The sequence below is a fragment of the Mobula birostris genome, chromosome 25 (assembly GCF_030028105.1).
Source record: "Mobula birostris isolate sMobBir1 chromosome 25, sMobBir1.hap1, whole genome shotgun sequence".
Classification (NCBI taxonomy): Eukaryota; Metazoa; Chordata; class Chondrichthyes; order Myliobatiformes; family Myliobatidae; genus Mobula; species Mobula birostris.
Genome location: NC_092394.1, coordinates 12,306,690 through 12,329,161, shown reverse-complemented (window position 1 = coordinate 12,329,161; position 22,472 = coordinate 12,306,690). Strand labels below are relative to the sequence as shown.

Below are 22,472 nucleotides of genomic sequence, written 5' to 3'. Positions count from 1 at the left end.
CAGATACTCAACTCAAAAGGAAGAAAATAATTTTGAGGTTACAACTGAATCTGTTTAAAGGGTGCAAGTAATAGAATAATGTAGCACATAAAATCTTCTTTTATTGTGTCAGCCAACTGCTAGCATCCTTAAAGAGCTTTGTGTCTTGATTCCAATTTGAACTATCTTGTACATTAGAATAAAAGTGCAGATATCATGTGGGCAAGTTGAAGTTACTCAGGTATGACACGAAGCTTCGTGTGTCACTTGGTTAATAGTTCCACGATAACGTGGACCAGTTTGCAAAGGAAGCTGGGTAAAACTTTTAATATCACTGTATAAAATATTCACAAAAATAAACTGTGCAATGCCTTTCCATTTTTGCATCCAAGTCAATGCTTTCAGTGTTTTATTCCTTAAAACCAATAGGACTTTTGCCATTTATGTGAACCCCTGGAGTGGTACACTACTACAATAATGAGGGGATGAGGGGCTTCCTCACCCAACCTGGCCCCTTCCTCTCTAGTAGTGGCAGAATCCTATAGTGTGGTCCTTCTTCCCAACCCCTTGTACAGTACAGAGGTGGAGGATGGTGACCTAGTTAGACCAGAATTGGAGTATTGTGCGTTGTTCTGGCCAATGCAGTTTAGAAAGTACAATGTGGTACAGAGTTGAGAAATTTCTCAAGTAGCATGGATTTAGATCAGAGAACATTGGGAGGAGTGTATAAAGGACACGATTACAATGGACTTAGATATAGGGTAAGCACAGAGAATCTGTATCCATAGGAGGTGGAGACAGATTAAAGAGACAGCCAAATGGTTATATGGGCAATATAACAGCAAATGGAGTTTTATCCAGATAATTGAGAGATGTTGCAGTTTGAGAAATCAAATGTACAGGGAGAAGATACTGTTTCTGTATGTAGTTAATGGTAGGACACTTGATAGCATTGATGTGCAGAGGAATCTTGTGGTTCAAGTCTGTAGCTCTCGGTAAGTGAATAGCGTCAGACCACTGAGTAAAAGAGAAAGGAAGTTATTTTGCAGCAGTATAAAACTTAGGTTAGACCACAGTTGGAGTATTATGTGCAATTCTGGTCACCCCATTGTAGGGAGGAGGTGGAGATTTTAGAAGGGGTACAGAAGCAATTTATAAGAGGGTGCCAGTGATCACCAACTGTGGTTCGATTCTTGCCATTGTATGTTGTAACGTACCCCGTAACTGGGTTGCCAAACCAGCAGAAATGGATCACTCAGTTGGAGTCTGGATTACTAGAACTAAGAAAGTTTTATTAAAGAAACAAGCAACACAGTACTCTAATCAAAAAAGGATAATAAATGCAACAGTTCAGCTATGATAAACACACATGTACACAGAATTAAGATAACAAGATTAATCAAGCTCTATCGTTGTCTAGGGGTAAATGACCAGTTTCAAAGTGACACAAAGTCCAGTTCAATTTAGTTCAGTTCGCAGTAATCGTTGCCATGGTGATGGACAGTGGGGGGGGAGGAGAGAGAGCAAAACGAATGAATATTCAACACACAGACCTTCGCAGTCAGCTGTCGGGCGAGTCCTTTGTGATGTCATCTGAGGTCACCGACCGTGACCCCTCCGTTTCCAGATACGATCGTTTCCCTGCGCTGAACCTGGCACCCAGGCAAGGGTGGACACACACCAGGTTCCTGCCGATCGTGCCTTTCCACCCTGTGCGTTTATGGCTTGATCCCGCGATCAGCTGTCCAAAAGCTTCCCACTGACTTGTGAGAGGCGCACCGCTTCCAGGGTCTGGTTACCTTGGGTGTCGTGTGTGTCGCCTTATCCCCCTGCTGGGGTATCGCCTGTCCATCACTTCAAACAGTTCAGGGTTCAAAGGGGGAGCCGCTCTTGACAGCTCTCCTTCCCCTTCATTACACATCTCCAAATGCTGCTCCATTGTTTTCCTTATCTCTCTCTCTCCTGAAGACAGGTGGCAGACCAACTGCTGATCACACAGGACAGCTAACATCTTATCTATGTGTATTCTTGTCACAATGTAACCACATGGGCTTCCTCTGCAGCTCTGGTTTCCTCCCATATTCCAAAGACGTACGGGTTAGGATTAGTAAAATGTGAGCATGCTATGTTGGTGCTGGAAGCATGGTGACACTTGCAGGCTGCCCCCAGCACAAATCTCGCTGATGCAAAACGACATGTTTCACTGTATGTTTCAATGTACGTGTGACAAAAAGTAATATTTTAATCTTGACCAAAATTCTGTCTGGATTAAAGGAAATGAGCTATTAGGAGAGGTTGGGCAAACTTGGGTTGTTTACCCAAGCAAACATGAATTGTTTTCTAAAGTGTCAGAGATTGAAGGGAGACTTGACAAAAGTTTATAAAATTATGAAAGGCCCAGATGGGGTAGTTGATCAGAATCTTTTTCTAAGAGTAGAAATATCAAATACGAGGCAATATATTTAAGATGAAATGGGGAAGGTTCGAAAGAAATGTGAAGGTAAATGTTTTTTTAAGAGTGGTACATGCCCGGAACTGGCTGCAAGGGGTGCTAGTGGAAACAGATAAGATAGTGGTGTCGCAGAGTTTTTTAAATAAACTCATGAATATGCAGGGAACAGAGGGATGTGAATCATGCCGGTAGAAGAGAGTTTAATGTCACACCATGGTCAGTGCACACATCATGGGCTGAAGGGGCCGTTCTCATGCTACACGGTTCTATTTCATATCGAGACAGATCAAATGATACAGGATATGTACAGAATAGTACAAATGATACGAAATGGATAGAACAACTTTACTAAGCTGGGAGCATTTGTGATCTGAAAGCTACTAAAACTCAAGTACATCTGGTCTTCAGATGAAAATTAGAACGAAAGTAAGTTGTTGGGCTCTACTGTTATAATCTGTTGGAGATGCATCGTGACTTAGCGCAGGCTGTGCAGGTATTCTTGGTGTATCTTGGAAACAATAGTTTCCTTTCATAAGCTGTATACTGTTGGGACAAGCACTGTGTTTAGTCATTAAAGTCTTGTCATACATCCTCGTAGATATTTTTGAGCTGGAGCCACTCATGGTTTCTTATGGCCAAGACTCCATCCTGTATCTTTTGGAACATAGAACTTCGAACAGTACAGCACAAGAACTGCCATTCAGCCATCTTTAGAGAGTCTATCATCAAATCAAAGATTGAAGTTGAGCTGATTATTACCAAATCACCAGTAATTAGGTTTTCTATCATCAAAAGAATATGTATTTATTTTTTTTTACTGTCAATTCTTCCATTTAGTTTAGTCTTGAAGCAATTTATGTACTCTTGCCTCTCTTTGAACAATGATATTCTATGTTGCATTTTGAGTCATTGGCTTTTTATTTCTTCGGATCCTGCTACTGATTGTTACATAAATATTTACTCATTGGTTCTATCTGTAAGCACATAAATAATTTTTCATCCTGTGAATTAATTTTTTTTCACTAAGTAAGTAAAGCTTCAGTGCCAGAGAAAACAAAATCTCGTACTTCAAACACTTGCGATCCTTGATTGCTGCTCAGTCTGTTGCTAAGATACTAAAATTGCTTCCCGTGTTAGTGAGTTTTATTATTTGTGACTATTCTTTATTCCAAATTGGACCCTCAAAACGTCTCTAAAGGAACTGCAACTGTGGGCGGCATAGTGCAGCAGCAAGCAGAACTGCTTGATAATGCCATAGACATAGGCTCGACGCTGACCTCCGGTGCTGTCTATATGAAGTCCGCATGTTCTCCCATTAACCAGAATGGCTTTCCTCCCACTTTCCAAAAGAATTGCAGTTGGTAAGCTAATTGGCCATTGTAAATTTCCCCTAGTGTGTAGGTGACTGGCAGAGTCTGAAAATGAGATAGAATGTGGGTGGAATAAAGAGTGATTTATTGTGGGATTAGTGTAGGATAGCAGGATTCAGTACCATTGGGCAGGAGGTACAGGAGCCTTAGGTCCCACACCACCAGGTTCAGGAAGAGTTATTACTCTACAACCATCAGGCTCCTGAACCAGTGTGGATAATTTCACTTACCACAACTCCAATCCGATTCCACAACCTACAGATTCACTTTCAAAGACTCTACAATTCATGCTGTTGTTATTATTTTTTTAGTTGCATAATGTATCTTTATTAATTCTTCATTAAGATGGAGAGTGACATAGTTAATTCAGAAACAAAGGTTCTGAGCTTAAAGAAGGGTAACTTTGATGGTATGAGATGTGAATTAGCTAAGATAGACTGGCAAATGACACTTAAAGGGTTGACGGTGGATATGCAATGGCAAGCATTTAAAGATCGCATGGATGAACTACAACAATTGTTCATCCCAGTTTGGCAAAAGAATAAATCAAGGAAGGTAGTGCACCCGTGGCTGACAAGGGAAATTAGGGATAGTATCAATTCCAAAGAAGAAACATACAAATTAGCCAGAAAAAGTGGCTCACCTGAGGACTGGGAGAAATTCAGAGTTCAGCAGAGGACAAAGGTCTTAATTAGGAAGGGGAAAAAAGATTATGAGAGAAAACTGGCAGGGAACATAAAAACTGACTGTAAAAGCTTTTATAGATATGTGAAAAGAAAAAGATTGGTTAAGACAAATGTAGGTCCCCTACAGACAGAAACAGGTGAATTGATTATGGGGAGCAAGGACATGGCAGACCAATTGAATAATTACTTTGGTTCTGTCTTCACTAAGGAGGACATAAATAATTTTCCGGAAATAGTAGGGAACAGAGGGTCCAGTGAGATGGAGGAACTGAGGGAAATACATGTTAGTAGGGAAGTGGTGTTAGGTAAATTGAAGGGATTAAAGGCAGATAAATCCCCAGGGCCAGATGGTCTGCATCCCAGAGTGCTTAAGGAAGTAGCCTAAGAAATAGTGGATGCATTAGTGATAATTTTTCAAAACTCTTTAGATTCCGGACTAGTTCCTGAGGATTGGAGGGTGGCTAATGTAACCCCACTTTTTAAAAAAAGAGGGAGAGAGAAACCAGGGAATTATAGACCGGTTAGCCTGACATCGGTGGTGGGGAAACTACTAGAGTCAGTTATCAAGGATGTGATAACAGCACAGTTGGAAAGCGGTGAAATCATCGGACAAAGTCAGCATGGATTTGTGAAAGGAAAATCATGTCTGACGAATCTCATAGAATTTTTTGAGGATGTAACTAGTAGAGTGGATAGGGGAGAACCAGTGGATGTGGTATATTTGGATTTTCAAAAGGCTTTTGACAAGGTCCCACACAGGAGATTAGTGTGCAAACTTAAAGCACACGGTATTGGGGGCTTCATTAATTGGGGGCTTCATTCACCCGAGTTCACTCAACCTATTCTCATAAGGCTTGCTCTCCAATCCAGGCAACATCCTTGTAAATCTCCTCTGCACTCTCCACATCCTTCCTGTAGTGAGGTGACCAGAACTGAACACAGTACTCCAAGTGGGGTCTAACTAAGGTCTTATATAGCTGTAACATTACCTCTCGGTTCTTGAACTCAATCCCACGGTTGATGAAGGCCAACACACCATACACCTTCTTAACAACACTGTCAACCTGTGCAGCAGCTTTGAGTGTCCTATGGACATGGACCCCAAAATCTCACTGATCCTCCACACTGCCAAGAGTCTTACCATTAATACTATATTCTGTCTTCAGATTTGAGCTACCGAACTGAACCACTTCACACTTATCTGGGTTGAACTCCATCTGCCACTTTTTCTCAGCTCAGTTCTGCATCCTATTGATCTCCCACTGTAACCTCTGACAACCTTCCAGACTATCCACAACACCCCTACTTTTGTGTCATCAGCAAACTTACTAACCCACCCCCTCTACTTCCTCATCCATGTCATTTATAAAAATCACAAAGAGAAGAGGTCCCAGAACATATCCCTGCGGAACACCACTAGTCACCGACCTCCGTACTGAATGCAAGTCATCCACAACCACCCTTTGCCTTCTGTGGGCAACCCAACTCTGGATGCACAAAGCAAGGTCTCCTTGGATCCCATGCCTCAGTACTTTCTGAATGAGCCTGGCATGGGGAACCTTATCAGATGCCTTACTGAAATCCATATACACTGCATCCACTGCTCTACCTTCATCCATGTGTTTTGTTACATCCTCAAAGGATTCAATCAGGTTTATAAAGCATGGCCTGCCCTTGACAAAGCCATACTGATGATTCTTATCAGGTGATGTCTCTCCAAATGCTCGTAAATCCTGCCTCTCAGGATTTTCTCCAACAACTTGCCCACCACTGAAGAAAGACTCACTGGTCTATAATTTCCTGGGTTATCTCTACTCCCTTTCTTGAACAAGGGAACAACATTTGCAACCTTCCAATCCTCTGGTACTTTTCCTGGCCCTATTGATGATGCAAAGATCATCACCAGAGGCTCAGCAATCTCCTCCCTCGCCTCCCACAGTAGCCTGGAGTACATCTCATCTGGTTTTGGTGACCTATCTAACTTAATACCTTTCAAAAGCTCCAGCACATCTCTTTCTTAGTGTCTGTAAGTCATCTGTAAAATTGCCAAGATCTTTTTCACTGGTGAATACCAAAACAAGTTTAGATCATGGGACTGTGAGGGCCACAGCAAAACCTTCAGCTTGCGCCTCTTGAGGTAGTCCATTGTGGATTTTGAGGTGTGTTTAGGATCATTATCCTGTTGTAGAAGCCATCCTCTTTTCACCTTCGGCTTTTTTACAGATGGTGTGATATTTGCTTCCAGAATTTGCGGGTATTTAATTGAATTCATTCTTCCCTCTACCAGTGAAATGTTCCCTGTTCCACTGGCTGCAACACAAGCCCAAAGCATGATCGATCCACCCCTGTGCTTAACAGTTGGAGAGGTGTACTTTTCATGAAATTCTGCACCCTTTTTTCTCCAAACGTACCTTTGCTCATTGCAGCCAAGATGTTCTATTTTAACTTCATCAGTCCACAGGATTTGTTTCCAAAATGCATCAGGCTTGCTTGGGTGTTCCTTTGCAAACTTCTGGCGCTGAATTTTGTGGTGAAGACACAGGAAAGGTTTTCTTCCGATGACTCTTCATATTTGTGCAGGTGTCGCTGCACAGTAGAACAGTGCACCACCACTCCAGAGTCTGCTAAATTTTCCTGAAGGTCTTTTGCAGTCAAACGGGGGTTTTGATTTGCCTTTCTAGCAATGTTACGAGCAGTTCTCTTGGTCTTCCAGACCTCAACTTGACCTCCACCGTTCCTGTTAACTGCCATTTCTTAATTACATTACAAACTAAGAAAACGGCTACCTGAAAACGCTTTGCTATCTTCTTATAGCCTTCTCCTGCTTTGTGGGCATCATTTATTTTAATTTTCAGAGTGCTAGGCAACTGCTTAGAGGAGCCCATGGCTGCTGATCATTGGGACAAGGTTTAAGGAGTCAGGGTATTTATAAAGCTTTGAAATTTGCATCATCTGGCCTTTTCTAACAATGACTGTGAACAAGCCATAGCCCTAACAAGCTAATTAAGGTCTGAAACCTTGGTAAAAGTTATCTGAGAGCTCAAATCTCTTGGGGTGCCCAGACTTTTGCATGGTGCTCCTTTCCTTTTTTCACTCTAAAATTGTACAAAACAAAAATAATACACTAATCTTGCTTAAGATGTTGAAAAAAGTATTTCCTCTTTAACTTTATGACTTTTGGAGATCAGTTCATCTTCTGCTCACATAACTATTTACAGTAACAGAAATTTTCACCAGAGATGTCCAAACTTTTGCATGCCACTGTAGAGGAGCAGAATTAGGCCATATGGACCATCAAGTTGGCTCCGCTATTCTATCATGGGTAATTTATTTTCCTCTTGATCTCATTCTTCTGCCTTCTCCACATAACCCTTGGCACTCTTACTAATCAAGAATATATCAGCCACCACTTTAAAACTACCCAAAGACTTGGCCTCCATAGTTGTCTGTGGCAATGAATTGCACAGATTCACCCCCCCTCTGACTGAAGAAATTCCTCCCCTTCTAGGAAATGAAATCTTGTAAGCAAAAAGTTTGAATTTGGTATTACTGCATATATGATTAATAAATAAGATATGCCCTTTAGTGTAATATATACTATCTGCTCATCAGTATATTTCAGGACTTGCCGAATCTGAAAAAAGAATAAGCAAGCCTTAGCTAAAGGAATGATATTCAGTAGTTTGGCTTGAGCTGACTATTGGAGTCTGTGATTCCATCCTATTCATGGGCTACTAGTTATAGAGAATGACCCAAAGCACAAATTACTACATGAATGAGTCATCAGCCAGTTGTTTACAGTGGAGGGTGGGCTTTCATTCTTCAACAGACCTGCACAGCGTATCATCATCTAATCACATATGATGGTCTGTTCCTGCAATCAATAATGCTCTACTATCATAGCAATTGAAAGGGCAGATAGAATTCCAAAATTCCTTCCCTTCAAAACTGACCAAAGTCTGAAGTAATTTCTGTATTCTCTTAAGAATTCAAAGCATTAAGTGCCATAACTCTTGCTGAACTGAAGTTCCTGGGAAAATTGATTGTTAATGACAAAAATCCATCTTGAGCATTGAAGGTGTTTTGGAGCCAAGTCAAACTTTTTGAAGAGGCTAGGAATAGTTTGAAGTCTAAGTTGAATGAACTTGCTTAAATAATGCATGTTCCTGAGCCATGGGTACTAAATTAGGAGCATAGTATTTGATTATTTTAAATTGAAAGTCAGTAATTTCTGAGACAGGAGCAAATACTTTTTGAGTTGTAGGCAAAGGAGGAAAATCTAATTAGCATGATGTTATGCTATGGAGTTTTTAGATTGTTGTTGGAATGGTCTTTCAACCAATGTCATTAAAGTCTTAGTAAGTGATGGTTTATGTTGTCTTATTGTGGCCTATTCACAACAGAGAAAGCAGTGTGGGAATGAGACCCAGATGCTAAGGACTGGGAGATGCAATATAAATTCTTCAATGCTCACCTTGGTGAAGACTTGAGAAAATCCAATACCCTCTATGAAAAATGCATAACTAACCAAAGTGTTCTTCTATGCACAGGGTCTGGAGAGTTGCCTGAAAGGTCCCGATAACCACAACAGCCAAGTTTTGATCGAAGCTACTGTCATAGCATTGACCAAGCTTCAACCACTGCTCAACAAGGTAGAGGCATCAGTGAGAAAATATGTTTCCAAAGTAAACTTTTTGGCAAGAACAGCTTTCACTTTCTAAGACAAGCAGAAGACTAACTGACTATATTTTAATCAAATCAGTGCATCACTGCCTTTCAGGAAAAAAAAATCGCTTCCAGTTAATTGCCAGTCACTCTTGACCTGAAAGTGGAAGATCGTGGGTTCAAGTTCCTTTCTATTCCAGAAAATCTAGGTTGATTTAAGTTCACCATTAAAGGAGTACTGCATTATCAGAGGAGAAGTCTTTCGCATGAAGTATTAAACTCTTGGGGTGTGAGAGGGTGCGGTTGAAAGCCCAATAAGGAGAAAGAAAAGAAACTTGTAAAGTTGAAATGGTCACAGCTCTATATCTGTTCATTCAAAATACTGAAATACTTGTTTAATAACTTGAAGCTGTTCATTTCTAACGTATGTTTAATGGTTTATGTATAAATATATAACTAGAGAAATAACACTGTAAAACATTTGCTTTTAAAGGACTCAAATATGCACAAGGCCCTATTTTGGGTGGCAGTAGCAGTGTTACAGCTGGATGAAGTCAACCTGTACTCAGCTGGCACAGCATTGTTGGAGCAAAATCTACACACGTTGGATAGTCTCAAAGTCTTCAATGACAAGGTAAAGGGACGGCAAATGTCCTGAAAGTGAGACAGAACTTCATGGATCAGAGTACTGGAGTATGAGTCTGGCTGTTCTGAAAAAGATGCATTTTATTTTAGCTCACTTATTTTTTAAAAATTTATTTTCACTTATTTAATTTTTAAAATATATATGTGTGTGTGTGTGTATCCAACAATGACAGGAAACCTGTGTGGGAGAGTTTTTAAGTGGAAAAGCCGTTGTGCTGGTGCAGTTCCTCTCTCTCAGCCTCAGAAGTCCAGGTGCAGTGGTACGAACTGGGGTCTTCATTGGTTGCAGTGGGTGACCATGGCATATTCTGTACCTTATCATGACCTTTGCTCTCCGTGGAGCATTGCAATATCACTTAACTAGCCTTTGGATCTCACTGTAGATCTCATTCATTTGCGTGCTAGGACAGGCACTGGGGTATGAGGCTGCTGGCTACCCTCACCTGGTTTAGCCCGCCTGTCGAAGCAGAGTACCCAGGTGTGGCCACTGTCGCATGCAAACAGCTACTGGGAGCTGAGTGTCCGGTGGGGACCAAAGGTGGGTGAGCTTCCCCAGACTGGACATAACAAGCCCCTTGACCAGAGGTGCTACCACTCCCTGGACACCCCATACATCCCGATGGTGTTTAGGCAGTAATAAAGGTCCTCCATCTCTGTCTGATTGAAGGATTCTTCATTGTTGTTTCCGTAACAATTTGACCAGTCAGGCTTGTTCGCCCTGAGCTGAATCCCCAAACCTGGAGGACTGTTGGACCCCTCTTAGTCTGGCCTCTACCCTTTGGCATGGGTGACCCTACCAAGAGCCAAAGCACAAGGCCATGACTCCAGCCAACACAGCACTCTGGGTCACTGAGGCACTCAAGCCTCCAAACACTATGATATTGGTCCTCTTGGAGGTGTCATTCTGAACACTGATGATTTTCCCTTTGAAGACAAAAGGTAGTTTTTTGTTTTCTTTGAATTGAAATGTTATTGTGTATTCTGTACAAACAAAAGTTTTATGACTTAATTTTTTTAAAAATTGGTATCCAAATAACTACTGCTAATTCTGAGAAACCTAGTAATAGGAGTAGGTTATTTTACCCCTTGACATTAGGATCTTGACTGATCAGTGATCTATATACACCATGTACTTCTCTATGCCCAACATGTCTTAATACCTTGGTCAATTTTAGAAATCTTTTGGTTTCTGATGTAAAATTAGAGATTAACACTTGCCAGAGATGTTAGCTTTGTGGAAGTATTTCCTCAAGTAATTTTAAAAATTAATTCCTGAATAGAATTTAGTATGGTTGTTTGCTTTCATTTCTTTAGGCATTCTCAGCTTGCTGTTGTAGAGCCAGAAGACAATGTGGAGACTTATAGCAACCTCTGGCTTTTGATTTTGGGAAAGGGGAGGGGTGAGGTAAAGAGCTCCTCGATTTCTTGAATTTGCGGTATTGCCTCCCCCCCCCACCTTTCCCTTCACCATTTCCCATTCCCACTTCCCCCTCTCACATTTTCTGCTTATCTGCCCTCTCCTATTGGATTTCCCCCTTCTCCATCCCTTTATCTCTTCCACCAGTCAACTTCCCAGCTCTTTACTCACCCCTCCCCCTCGCCCAGATTCGCCTATCACCTACTACCTTGTACTACTTCCTCACCTTCCCCAACTTCTTACTTTGACTTCTAATCTTTTTTTTTCTAGTTCTGATGAAAAATCCCGGCCTAAAACATCGGCTGTTTACTCTTTCTGATAGAGATTTATAAGATTATGAGAGACATGGATAGAGTAGACAGAGTGTATTTGTTTCCCAGGGCTGAAATGTCTACTACCAGAGGGCATGCATTGTAGGTGAGAGGGCTTAGGTTCAAAGAGGATGTGAGGCTTAAGCTTTTTACTCAGAGTGTGGTGGATGCCTGGAATGCACTGCCTGGTATGGTGGTAGAGGCAAATATATTAGAGGCTTTTAAGAGACGTTTGGATAGGCACATGGATCAGAAAGATGGAGGGGAACGAACATTGTGTAGGTAGGAGGGATTAGTGCTTGTGTGTTTTTGATTTGCCTTGGAGGTGGTTTGGCACAACATTGTAGGCTGAATAGCCTGTTCCTGTGCTGTACTGTTCTGTGTTCTAAACAAAACATGAGAAGCCATACTTACTTCGCACTGCATTTTCAGACCACCACCAACTGTGCTGTTTGGTATGGCGTAATAATTGCCAACAGTTCATGGAGTGGGCAGACAGGATTTAGGATGTTGCTCATTGAAGCCTTTTGATTTTCCTGACAGAGTCCAGAGGAGGTATTTATGGAAATTAGAAGACCCTTGGAATGGCATTGTAAGCAGATGGATCACTTTGTTGGGCTCACCTTCAACTCTAACTTCAATTTTGCATTGGTGGGACACCTGATGAAAGGTGAGGAGAGTTAATTCATCAGTGTTCTCTTCAAATTCCAGAATCAGAATCAGGTTTATTATCACCGGCGTGTGACATGAAATTTGTTAACTTAGCAGCAGCTGTTCAATGCAATACATAATCTAGAGAAAAAAATAAATAAAATAATAATAAGTAATTATACATGTATAGATTTAAAAACATGCAAAAAACAGAAATACTGTATATTAAAAAAAGTGAGGTAGTGTCCAAGGGTTCAATGTCCATTTAGGAATCGCATGACAGAGGGGAAGAAGCTGTTCCTGATTCTCTGAGTGTGTGCCTTCAGGCTTCTGTACCTCCTAGCTGATGGTAACAGTGAGAACAGGGCATGCCCTGGGTGCTGGAGGTCCTTAATAATGAACGCTGCCTTTCTGAGTCACCGCTCCATGAAGATGTTATGGGTACTTTGTAGGCTAGTACCCAAGAAGGAGCTGACTAGTTTTACAACCTTCTGCAGCTTCTTTGGGTCCTGTGCAGTAGCCCCTCCATACCAGACAGTGATGAAGCCTGTCAGAATGCTCTCCACAGTACATCTATAGAAGTTTTTGCGTGTATTTCTTGACATGCCAAATCTCTTCAAACTCCTAATAAAGTACAGCCACTGTCTTGCCTTCTTTATAACTACATCGATATGTTGGGACTGGGTTAGAGCCTCAGAGATCTTGACATCCAGGAATTTGAAACTACTCACTCTCTCCATTTCTGATCCCTCTATGAGGATTGGTATGTGTTCCTTTGTCTTACCCTTCCTGAAGTCCAGTCAGCTCTTTCGTCTTACTGACATTGAGTGCTAGGTTTTTGCTGCAGCGCCACTCCGCTAGTTGGCATATCTCACTCCTGTACACCCTCTCGTCACTACCAGAGATTCTACCAACAATGGTTGTATCATCAGCAAATTTATAGGTGGTATTTGAGCTATGCCTAGACACACAGTCGTGTGTATATAGAGAGTAGAGCAGTCGGCTAAGCACACACCCCTGAGGCGCGCCAGTGTTGATCGACAGTGAGGAGGATATGTTATCACTAATCCGCACAGATTGTGGTCTTCCGGATAGGAAGTCAAGGATCCAATTGCAGAGGGAGGTACAGAGGCCCAGGTTCCGCACTTCTCAATCAGGATTGTGAGAATGATAGTATTAAATGCTGAGCACATTAAACTGTTATGTTAAATTGTTTATAGAAATGGATGAAGAAAATTGTTATCTGTTTGCAGTGTAGAATTTTTCACACCACTCATTTCCTTCTGAAATCTGCCTGTTATCTACTGTTTGTGTAGAAGCTTTCATTTAACTTTCACTCCTGCTTATTGTTTTGGAGCCTATATGGATAAGCACCTTTACATTAGGTAGAGGAACAAGGTGAAGTTCAGTTGTGCAATGCAGGTGTACCAACAGATATTTGATTAAAAAAACCCTCTGAAGCATTAAAGTGATGGGAAGTTTATGAGCACTAAGGAACTTCAAGGTAATTGAAAGAACTTGTTTTCTCACTTTTCTAGTTCTGATGAAGTGTCTTCAACCTGAACATAAGACCATGAAACATAGGAACAGAATTAGGCCATTTGGCCCATTGAGTCTGTTCCATTATGACTGATTCCCTCTCAACCCATTTTCCTGCCTGTAACCTTTGACAACCTTACTAATCAAGAACCTATGAACCTCCACTTTAAATATACCAAATGACCTGGCCTCTATGGCTGTCTGTGGCAATGAATTTCAAAAATTCACCAACCTCTGGCTAAAGAAGTTCTTCCATCTCTGTTCTAAATGGACATCCTTGTATTCTGAGGCTATGTCCTCTGGTCCTACACTACCCCGTTATAGAAAACCTCCTCTCACGTCTACTTTATTGCAGCCTTTCAGTATTTGATAGGTTTCAATAAGATCCCACATAATTCTTCTAAACTCTAGCAATACAGGCCCAGATTCCCTCAAACCCATTAACCCTTTCATTCTTGTAAATCTCCTCTGGACTCCCACTAATGCCAGCATACCCCTTCTTCAATAAGGGGCACAAACCTGCTCTGACGAAAGCCTCATAAAGCCTATTAACGTTAACTCTGTTTCTCTTTCCAGCACACCGTTAGGCAATGCTCGCTAGATACCAACCATCTTCTCGATGAAAATGTTCTTCTTCAGATCCCTTTTCATCCTCCTCCGCTCCAAGAAAATCAAACCAAGCCTATCCACTCTCTCTTTATAACTGGAAAAACTCTGCCTCTGGCAACATCTCGGTGAACCTTCTCGCATCCTCTCCATGCACTCACATTGTCAGTGAGCTGCGGTAACCAGAACTGCATACAGTACTCCCAATTATGGTTTTATAAAGTTGTGCCATAATCTCTTTGCTCTTATATTCTCTGCCCTGGAAAATCAAGGCAGGCATTCTGTATTGCTTCTCAACCACCTTATCTGCCTTCACTGCTACTTTCAAGGACTCTTGGACATGTACACCTAGATCCCCCGTTCCTCAGTGCTCCTTGCGTTCATTGCGGATGTCCCAGCTTTCATGATCCTCCCAAAGTGCATCATCTAGCACTTACAGGATTAAATTTCATCTACCATTTCTGTGCCCATGTTACTTATTCATCAGTGTTGTTTTGCAGCTTACTACTTTGTGTCATCTGCAGATTTATTCATCATACCTCCAACATGCACATCCAAATCTTTAATGTACTGTACAGAACAGCCAGTAAGGGTCCCAGCACCAATCCCTGTTGAATACCACAGTTCACAAGTCGCAATCAACAAAGCAACCTTCCGTCATCATCTGTTACCATGATACTCATTACCAAGGCAACCTTGGATCCAATTTGTCAACTTTTCTGGATCCAATGGCTCTTACCAATCTTCTTATGGTACCTTTCAAAGGCCTTACTGAAATGCATGTAGACTCTTTCAACAGCACTATTCTCATCAGTACACTTCGTTAATGCTTCAAAAATTCAGTCAAGTTCATCAGACTGGATCTTCCCCCCTCCCCCCAAGTCATCCTGCCCATCCTCGATTAATGGCTGGATTTCCTAGTGTAGACGAATCCTGTCCTCAATTTCATCCAACAATTTCTCTATAATTGATGTTGGTCTCACCAGCCTGTAATTGCCTGGCTTATTCCTGCTGCCCTTTACTGAATAAAAGTCCTGTGAACTCCTGATAAGCATGAAGTTATCAATACCACCCCAAAAGTGCCTTCTCCACTTTGAGCAGCCAGGGATATCCAAGAATTAGTGAGAGTAATTTATTTTTTTGAAGAGGGCAGTCAGTTTTTTCTTTGAGCACAACCTTGAATTATTTCCCGTTGTCTGCCTGGTGAGCTTATTCTGTGGCATAACTTCAAACACTGTATATGGTTTGAAAGTCTGGTGTCATAGGACCATAAGCCATAAGTGCAGAATTAGGCCATTCAGCCCATCAAGTCTGCTCCGCCATACCATCATGGCTAATCCCAGATGTCTCTCAACCCCATAAATAACCTGACGTCCCTCAAATATCCATCAAGGTCTGGGAGAAGACATTGATGTTGGTTCAGTTATCCTCTTAACTGGAAGTCTGCCTTTTTGACCTTGAGTTTTGTGCCAAGACTGAGGCCATCTTCAAACACCCTTTTACTTAACCAGTTAAAAGATGCATGGGTGCAGAGAAGAGGTGGTGAATAATTTCATCAGTGACAGCTGAGAGATGCCTCCCAATATAGAAAAAGTGGTCCATGTTTAAAGAACACACGCAAAATGCTGGAGGAAAGTTCAAAATTAAAAACTTTAAACTGAGCAAGTCAAGCAACATCCAATAAACATTTGATGTTTCAGACTGAGCCCCTTCGTTAGGGCTGGTAAAGAAGGGGGCAGAAGCCAGATTAAGAAGGTAGAGGGAGGGCAAGGAATTTAGCTGGCAGATGATGGGTGAGGCCAAGTGAAAGGTAAGGTAGGTGGCTGGGGGAGTGGGGGATAAAGTGAAGCTGGGAGGTGATAGGTGGACATGGCAAAGAGGTGAGGACAAAGGAATCTGATAGGAGAGGACAGTGGACCATGGGAGAAAGGGAAGGAGGAGACGCACCAGAGAGAGATGATGGGCAGGTGAGGAAAAGATAAAAGGGAGAGGGTAAACAAAATGGAGAATGGAAAGAGAGAAAAGAGGTAAGGGGGAGAAATTACTAGAATTGGAAGCTTGGAAGCTATCCAGATGGATATTTATTTATTGAGATAGAGATACAGTGCAGAATAGGCCCTTTTGATCCTTTGAGACGCACCACACACCAATCCCCCTACGTAATCCTAGCCTAATCATGGGACAACTTACAATGAGCAATTAACCTACCAACTGGTATGTCTTTGGACTGTGGGAGGAAACCGGAGCACCCAGAGGAAACCCACATGGTCATGGGGAGAACGTACAAACTCCTTACAGACAGTGACGGGAATTGAACCCAGGTCGCTGGCTTTGTAATAGCGTTATGCTATCTGTGTTGCTACCGTGCTGCCTCCGCACGTTTTTGTTGGAGGTGAGATACAACATTACAGTGAGAAATACTGAATGAAGTACGGAGGCTATGACATGGCTTTGTTATCCACCATCTTCACAGAGGAGGGCTGTATTGTAAAGCCTTTTAGTTCACATGCCATAATGAAACATACACTCAGTGACACTTTATTAGGTACACCCGTACACCTTCTCGTTAATGCACATATCTAATCAGCCAATCATGTGGCAGCAGCTCAATGTATAAAAGCATGCAGACACGGTCAATAGGTCTTGTTGTTCAGACCAGATAACAGAATGAGGAAGTAATATGATTATCTCAGAAACCAATCTCCTGGGATTTTCACCCACAACAGTGATAATGGTGTGAATAACAAAAAAAAAACATCCAGTGGGCAGCAGTTCTGTGGACACACACGCCTTGTTAATGAGAGGGATCAGAGGAGAATGGCCAGACTGGTTCGAGCTGACAGGAAGGCAACAGGAACTCAAATAACCAGGTGCTACAACAGTGGTGTGCAGAAACAAACAGCAGGGAGACTCATCCATAACTACCATGGTCAAAATTGCCGTCTTTCTTAAAGATGATTGATATTACGGCATCTCTGACATCCCCTGGTGTATCCTGCCCTTCCAGATGCGGATGAAGAGATGGTGGATTCATGCTCTCTGCCACCAAGTTTCCAAACCCATCTGGAGTATTATCTGATTCAAGGCCTTGTTCTGTGGGCTCTGTCGATCGAGAGCAGTGCAGGGCCAGGCTGAGTAGGCCGCTGTGGGAAGGAGTCAGAAGCATACCTATCATGTGGCGGTGCCATACCTCCATCTGCATATCAGGACTATCGTAGGGAGGGTAGGATTAAGTAAAAGATTAAAGGTTAGCTTTATTTGTCGGATGTACATACAGTGAAATGCAATGTTGTCAACAACAAACACAGTCTGAGGATGTGCTGGCATCCTGCAGGTGTCGCCATACTTCTGGCGCCAACATAGTATGCCCACAAATTACTAATCCTAATCCGTACGTCCACCCACACTGGACCCCCTACAATTCGCCTACCGGCACAACGGATCGACAGATGATGCAATAGCCACAGCTCTACACACCATCCTTACACATCTGGAGAGGAGGAACGGTTATGTGAGAATGCTGTTCTTGGACTACAATTCAGCATTCAACACCATAATTCCCTCCAGGCTTGACAAGAAGCTCAGAGACTTCGGCCTTCATCCTGCCTTGTTTAGCTGGATCTTGGACTTCCTGTCAGATCGCTGGCAGGTGGTAAGAGTGGGCTCCCTCACCTCTGCCCCTCTGACCCTCAACACAGGTGCCCCTCAGGGCTGTGTACTCCTTTACTCTCTGTATACCCATGACTGTGTCACCACCCATGGCTCCAATCTGCTAATTAAATTTGCTGACGACACTACACTGATTGGCCTAATCTCAAATAATAATGAGGCAGCCTACAGAGAAGAAGTCATCACCCTGACACAGTGGTGTCAAGAAAACATCCTCTCCCTCAATGTCTCAAAAACAAAGGAGCTGGTCGTGGGCTACAGGAGGAATGGAGACAGGCTAGCCCCTATTAACATCAATGGATCTAGGGTTGAGAGGGTGAACAGCTTTAATTTCCTCGGCATAAACATCACTGAGCATCTCACATGGTCTGTGCATACCGGTTGTGTGGTGAAAAATGCACAGCAGTGCCTCTTTCACCTCAGACGGTTGAATAAGTTTGGTATGGGCCCCCAAATCCTAAGAACTTTCTACAGGGGCACCATCAAGAACATCCTGACTGGCTGCATCACTGCCTGGTATGGGAACTGTACTTCCTCAATCGCAGGGCTCTGCAGAGAGTGGTGTGGACAGCCCAGCGTATCTGTAGATGCGAACTTCCCACTATTCAGAACATTTACAAAGATAGGTGTGTAAAAAGGGCACGAAGGATCATTGGGGACCCAAGTCTCCCCAACCACAAACTGTTTAAGTTTATACCATCCGGGAAATGGTACTGCAGCATAAAAGCCAGGACCAACAAGCTCCGGGACAGCTTCATCCACCAGGCCATCAGACTGCTTATATTGACTATCCTGTTGTACATAATATTTATTACAAATTACTTTTAATTGCACATTGCACCTTTAGATGGAGACGTAATGTAAAGACTTTTACTGCTCATGTATATGAAGGATGTAAGTAATAAAGTCAATTCAGTTTGGAACGTGGGAAGGAACTGGAGCACCCAGAGGTCACAGTGTGAACATACAAACACCTTACAGACTGCAGTAGGGATTGAATATGCTGGAATTGAAGGGCCGTTCTTGTAAAGATTTATGTTACTGTGCCATGCCCTCCCCTATTGTGCCCCTATTAACAGAATGCTTACAGCTAGGTCTTTTCCCTTATTTTGCTGCCCTCTGCTTTGACATTTAGATTTGGAATTATTTAAATAAGACACAAGTACAGTGGATTCCAGTTAATTAAGACATATCGGGACTAGGACATTTTGGTCCAATTAAGCTTCTGCCCCAATTAGCTAAAATTTCATAGAAATAGTTAAAAAGGTATAAAAAGCACAAACTAACATATTTTTGTAATGAAATACCGAACAAATTTGAACACTACCAATACTGCAGCATCATAAAATAGCATATTAGTTCCTAATGCTTATCGACTGAGGGATTCATCCAAGGTCTGTTCTTTTGACTGTAAATGAACAAAATCAGCGCAGCCTCTTAATGCAGATAAAGGACTACCTTCATAGAATGTGGTCGATAACTGCATCCTCCAAACCTTCATTTTCATTGTAACATTCAAGATGATTGTAGATACTTTCAAATTCTTCATAGTTTCTAACTTGTTGAAGCAGTGAAATTGTTTCATTTTCACTCCCGGCTATTTCTGGCATCTCCAAGCCTGAATACTTGAAACTGCGGTGAGCAAAACAGTTCTGAATTTTCTTACTCTTATTTCTCACCAACTATCAGTGACAAAAATCACTGCATTTTGAACACAAACACAGGCAGCTAATTCCATTTAAAAATTGTTCCCTCAAAGCACGATGTTGTGTCTAATAGCCATGCAAGCGTACCTGACTGACGTTAGTTAGAAACTGTTTGACAATAGGCTCTTGCCCCATTTAAGTGGCGTAGTGTCCCAAATGAATGAAGGGAACCCTGGCTATTTCCCTTTTTTTTTTGTTCGTTATGAGTTGTTTAATATAAGCGGCTGCCCCAATTTATTAGAATCCACTGTATTTTTATCCTCTGTGCCTCAAGATTATCTTTCACTTCTGATTGAAAACCACAAGTTAGGAGCCAGCTTTCATTTTTAATTTAGAAAGTGATGTTCTGACTGAATGCTAAGATCATGTTCCTCTTCTTCTTTCCCCTCCCTACCCTCAACCCCCCCAACTATCCCTCGCACCTTTTTTACTTAGGGTACAGACATCCGTCTCCCACCACGGTGGCCAGAACAGTGAGGATATTGCATACCCTACTAGCCTTAGTTGGCAAGCACAGGAACTGCGACAAATTTGAAGTTAACACACAGAGCGTGGCTTATCTTGCTGGTGAGGAGTTTTGTTTGCTTTTGGTTTATCAGAAGTGTACTTAGCTACTGAGATTCCTCCCATTATATGATTATTTGTGTGCACTGCCAGAAAAAATAAGGGTGAGGAGGAACATGAATTATACCCATTGCCATGTCATTCAAAGGCTACTGGAAATAAGTCAACCAAAATAAACAAGTTGGGCAGAGAGATTTAACCTGGTCTTCTGGCACCCCAGTGACTTGACTGATTATAACACCTGAGCCATATGGACTAATTCCAACCAAATTGATCCTTCTTTTGTAGGGCCCCAATATTCTGGGGGCGGGGGGAGGGAACAGCAAGTCTTTAATCAAGTTAGGTGCCTTCAGTCTGAAAATGTGCAAATAAATAAAAATATGATTGACGCTTGAGTTACCACAGCCACAGGGCTGCCATCCATCCCTGAGCAGTTCTGAGACAGCTAAGCTCTTCAGGCGTCCATGAGGGTTATGTATTTTGCTGCATACGCCTGTGGAGGTGGTGGGGGCAGAGATTCTCACAACACTTAAGAAGACGCTTCTAGACAAGCACTTGAATCACCAAGGTATGGAAGGCAGTGGACCTAATGTGGGGAAATGGCTACTTGGTAAGTGGTCTTAGATGGTGGTGCAATAATGGGTCAAAAGGTATGGTTCTGTGGTGTACAAAACTCTGATGCTGCGACATTGCAGCCATAGCCCCCTATAAAATAGAATTTAGAATTCTAACATTAATACTCTTGAGTTTCCCATCCGCGTAATTTTGCCCACATTAGTCTTGGAACTGAGAATTGTAGAATGTTCACGGACTGGGATAACAGCAGTGTCACAATGGTGATCATTATCTTCCCCCCCCCCCCCCTACAGCCTTACTGACTGTTTCAGAGGAGGTGAGGAGTCGCTGCAGCCTGAAACATAGGAAGTCTCTCTTAATGTCTGACGTCTCCATGGAAAATGTGCCGATGGATACATATGCCATGCACCATGGTGACCCAGGCTCCAGGTCTATATGCACCTTTTTTTTCTGCTTTGTTTGCACGTTGTTATTGCTTTGGCTTTGTTGATCTTTTGCCGGCATTTGGGAGGAGATGGAAAATATGACTCCACGTCTTTCATTGCAATGCCATAAATAGTCTCTCATGTCAGATTAACTTTTGTGTGAATTGAGAATTGCTGGTGTGTTAACTGATTGTAGAAGGGAAGTCGAATAAACAAGGCATGGGTGGAGAGGGATCAAGGATACGTTGATGTGATTAGATGAAGAACAGTTAGAGAGGGCTTCCATGAAGCACGTATAAATTCCTGGAGTTGTTGGCCAAGCAGCTTGAGGTGCACATCCTGTGCTGTTGCGCTGGCTTTAGGATGAAAGGGGTAAGGTTTAGGGGGAACTTCTTCACTCAGAGTGTGAGTGTGTGGGAGTGTAGAACGAGCTGCCATCTGATGAGGTAAATGCGGGATCACTCTTAAGTTTTAAGAATAAATTGGATAGATACATGGATGGGAGAGGTCTGGAGGGTTATGACCTGGGTGCAGGTCAATGGGACTAGCGGAATAAAATTTCGGCACAGTCTAGAAGGGCCGAATGGCTTGTTTTCTGTGCTGTAGTGTTCTATGTTTCTGTGGTTCTATGTTGGTTTGTGATCCAGAGTGAGCAGAGGGGAAGCTAGTTTCTAAAAACTAATGTTATGTCTGCGTAGTGGAACTCAAACGCAGCAGTTCATCTGGGAGTCAGTATGGGTGAATTAAATGTATAATGGTCTCGGTTGGTTGAATGGCCTCTATGTCTTATGCTCTTAAACTCCACCAGAAAATAGAGAGCAGGAGGTAGGCCACTGGGTCTTTAATACCCAGCAAGTGTTTATCAAAATGAAGAAGAGGGATTCCATAAGAAATTAAAAACTATAACATACAGAGTGATAAGCTAGAAGGCTGGGAAACTTTTAAGGTCCAGCAGCAGAAGACAAATAAAAAAGCCCACAAGAAGGGAGAAAATGAGTTTTGGGAAAGAACATGTAGGGTATGAAAACAATGAAGAACAGGAAGTGGGTGGCTAAGGGGAGACCTTGAGAAAACAAGGCTGGGATGGGAATAGGAAGTAGAATTAAAAGCGGTGGCCACCGGGAGATCCTGCTTTTTCTGGCAGATAGAGCGCAGATGTTCGGCAAAGTGGTTTACCAATCTGTGAAGAGCAACTTCGCTCCATACATAAA

The 22,472-nt window shown here is 42.3% G+C and overlaps 1 protein-coding gene across 7 annotated transcripts in view; it reads left to right on the top strand.

The window, feature by feature from the left end:
• The window catches only part of nf1a (neurofibromin 1a), a 374,121-nt gene that overhangs the window by 309,979 nt on the left and 41,670 nt on the right, over positions 1-22,472 (top strand). For all 7 annotated transcript variants that reach the window (XM_072243431.1, XM_072243433.1, XM_072243435.1 and 4 more), the window contains 5 exons: positions 9,038-9,139; positions 9,646-9,786; positions 12,069-12,195; positions 20,132-20,263; positions 21,130-21,265. In XM_072243431.1, the coding sequence (XP_072099532.1) occupies positions 9,038-9,139; positions 9,646-9,786; positions 12,069-12,195; positions 20,132-20,263; positions 21,130-21,265 (638 nt within the window). The remainder of the gene's footprint in view (positions 1-9,037; positions 9,140-9,645; positions 9,787-12,068; positions 12,196-20,131; positions 20,264-21,129; positions 21,266-22,472) is intronic.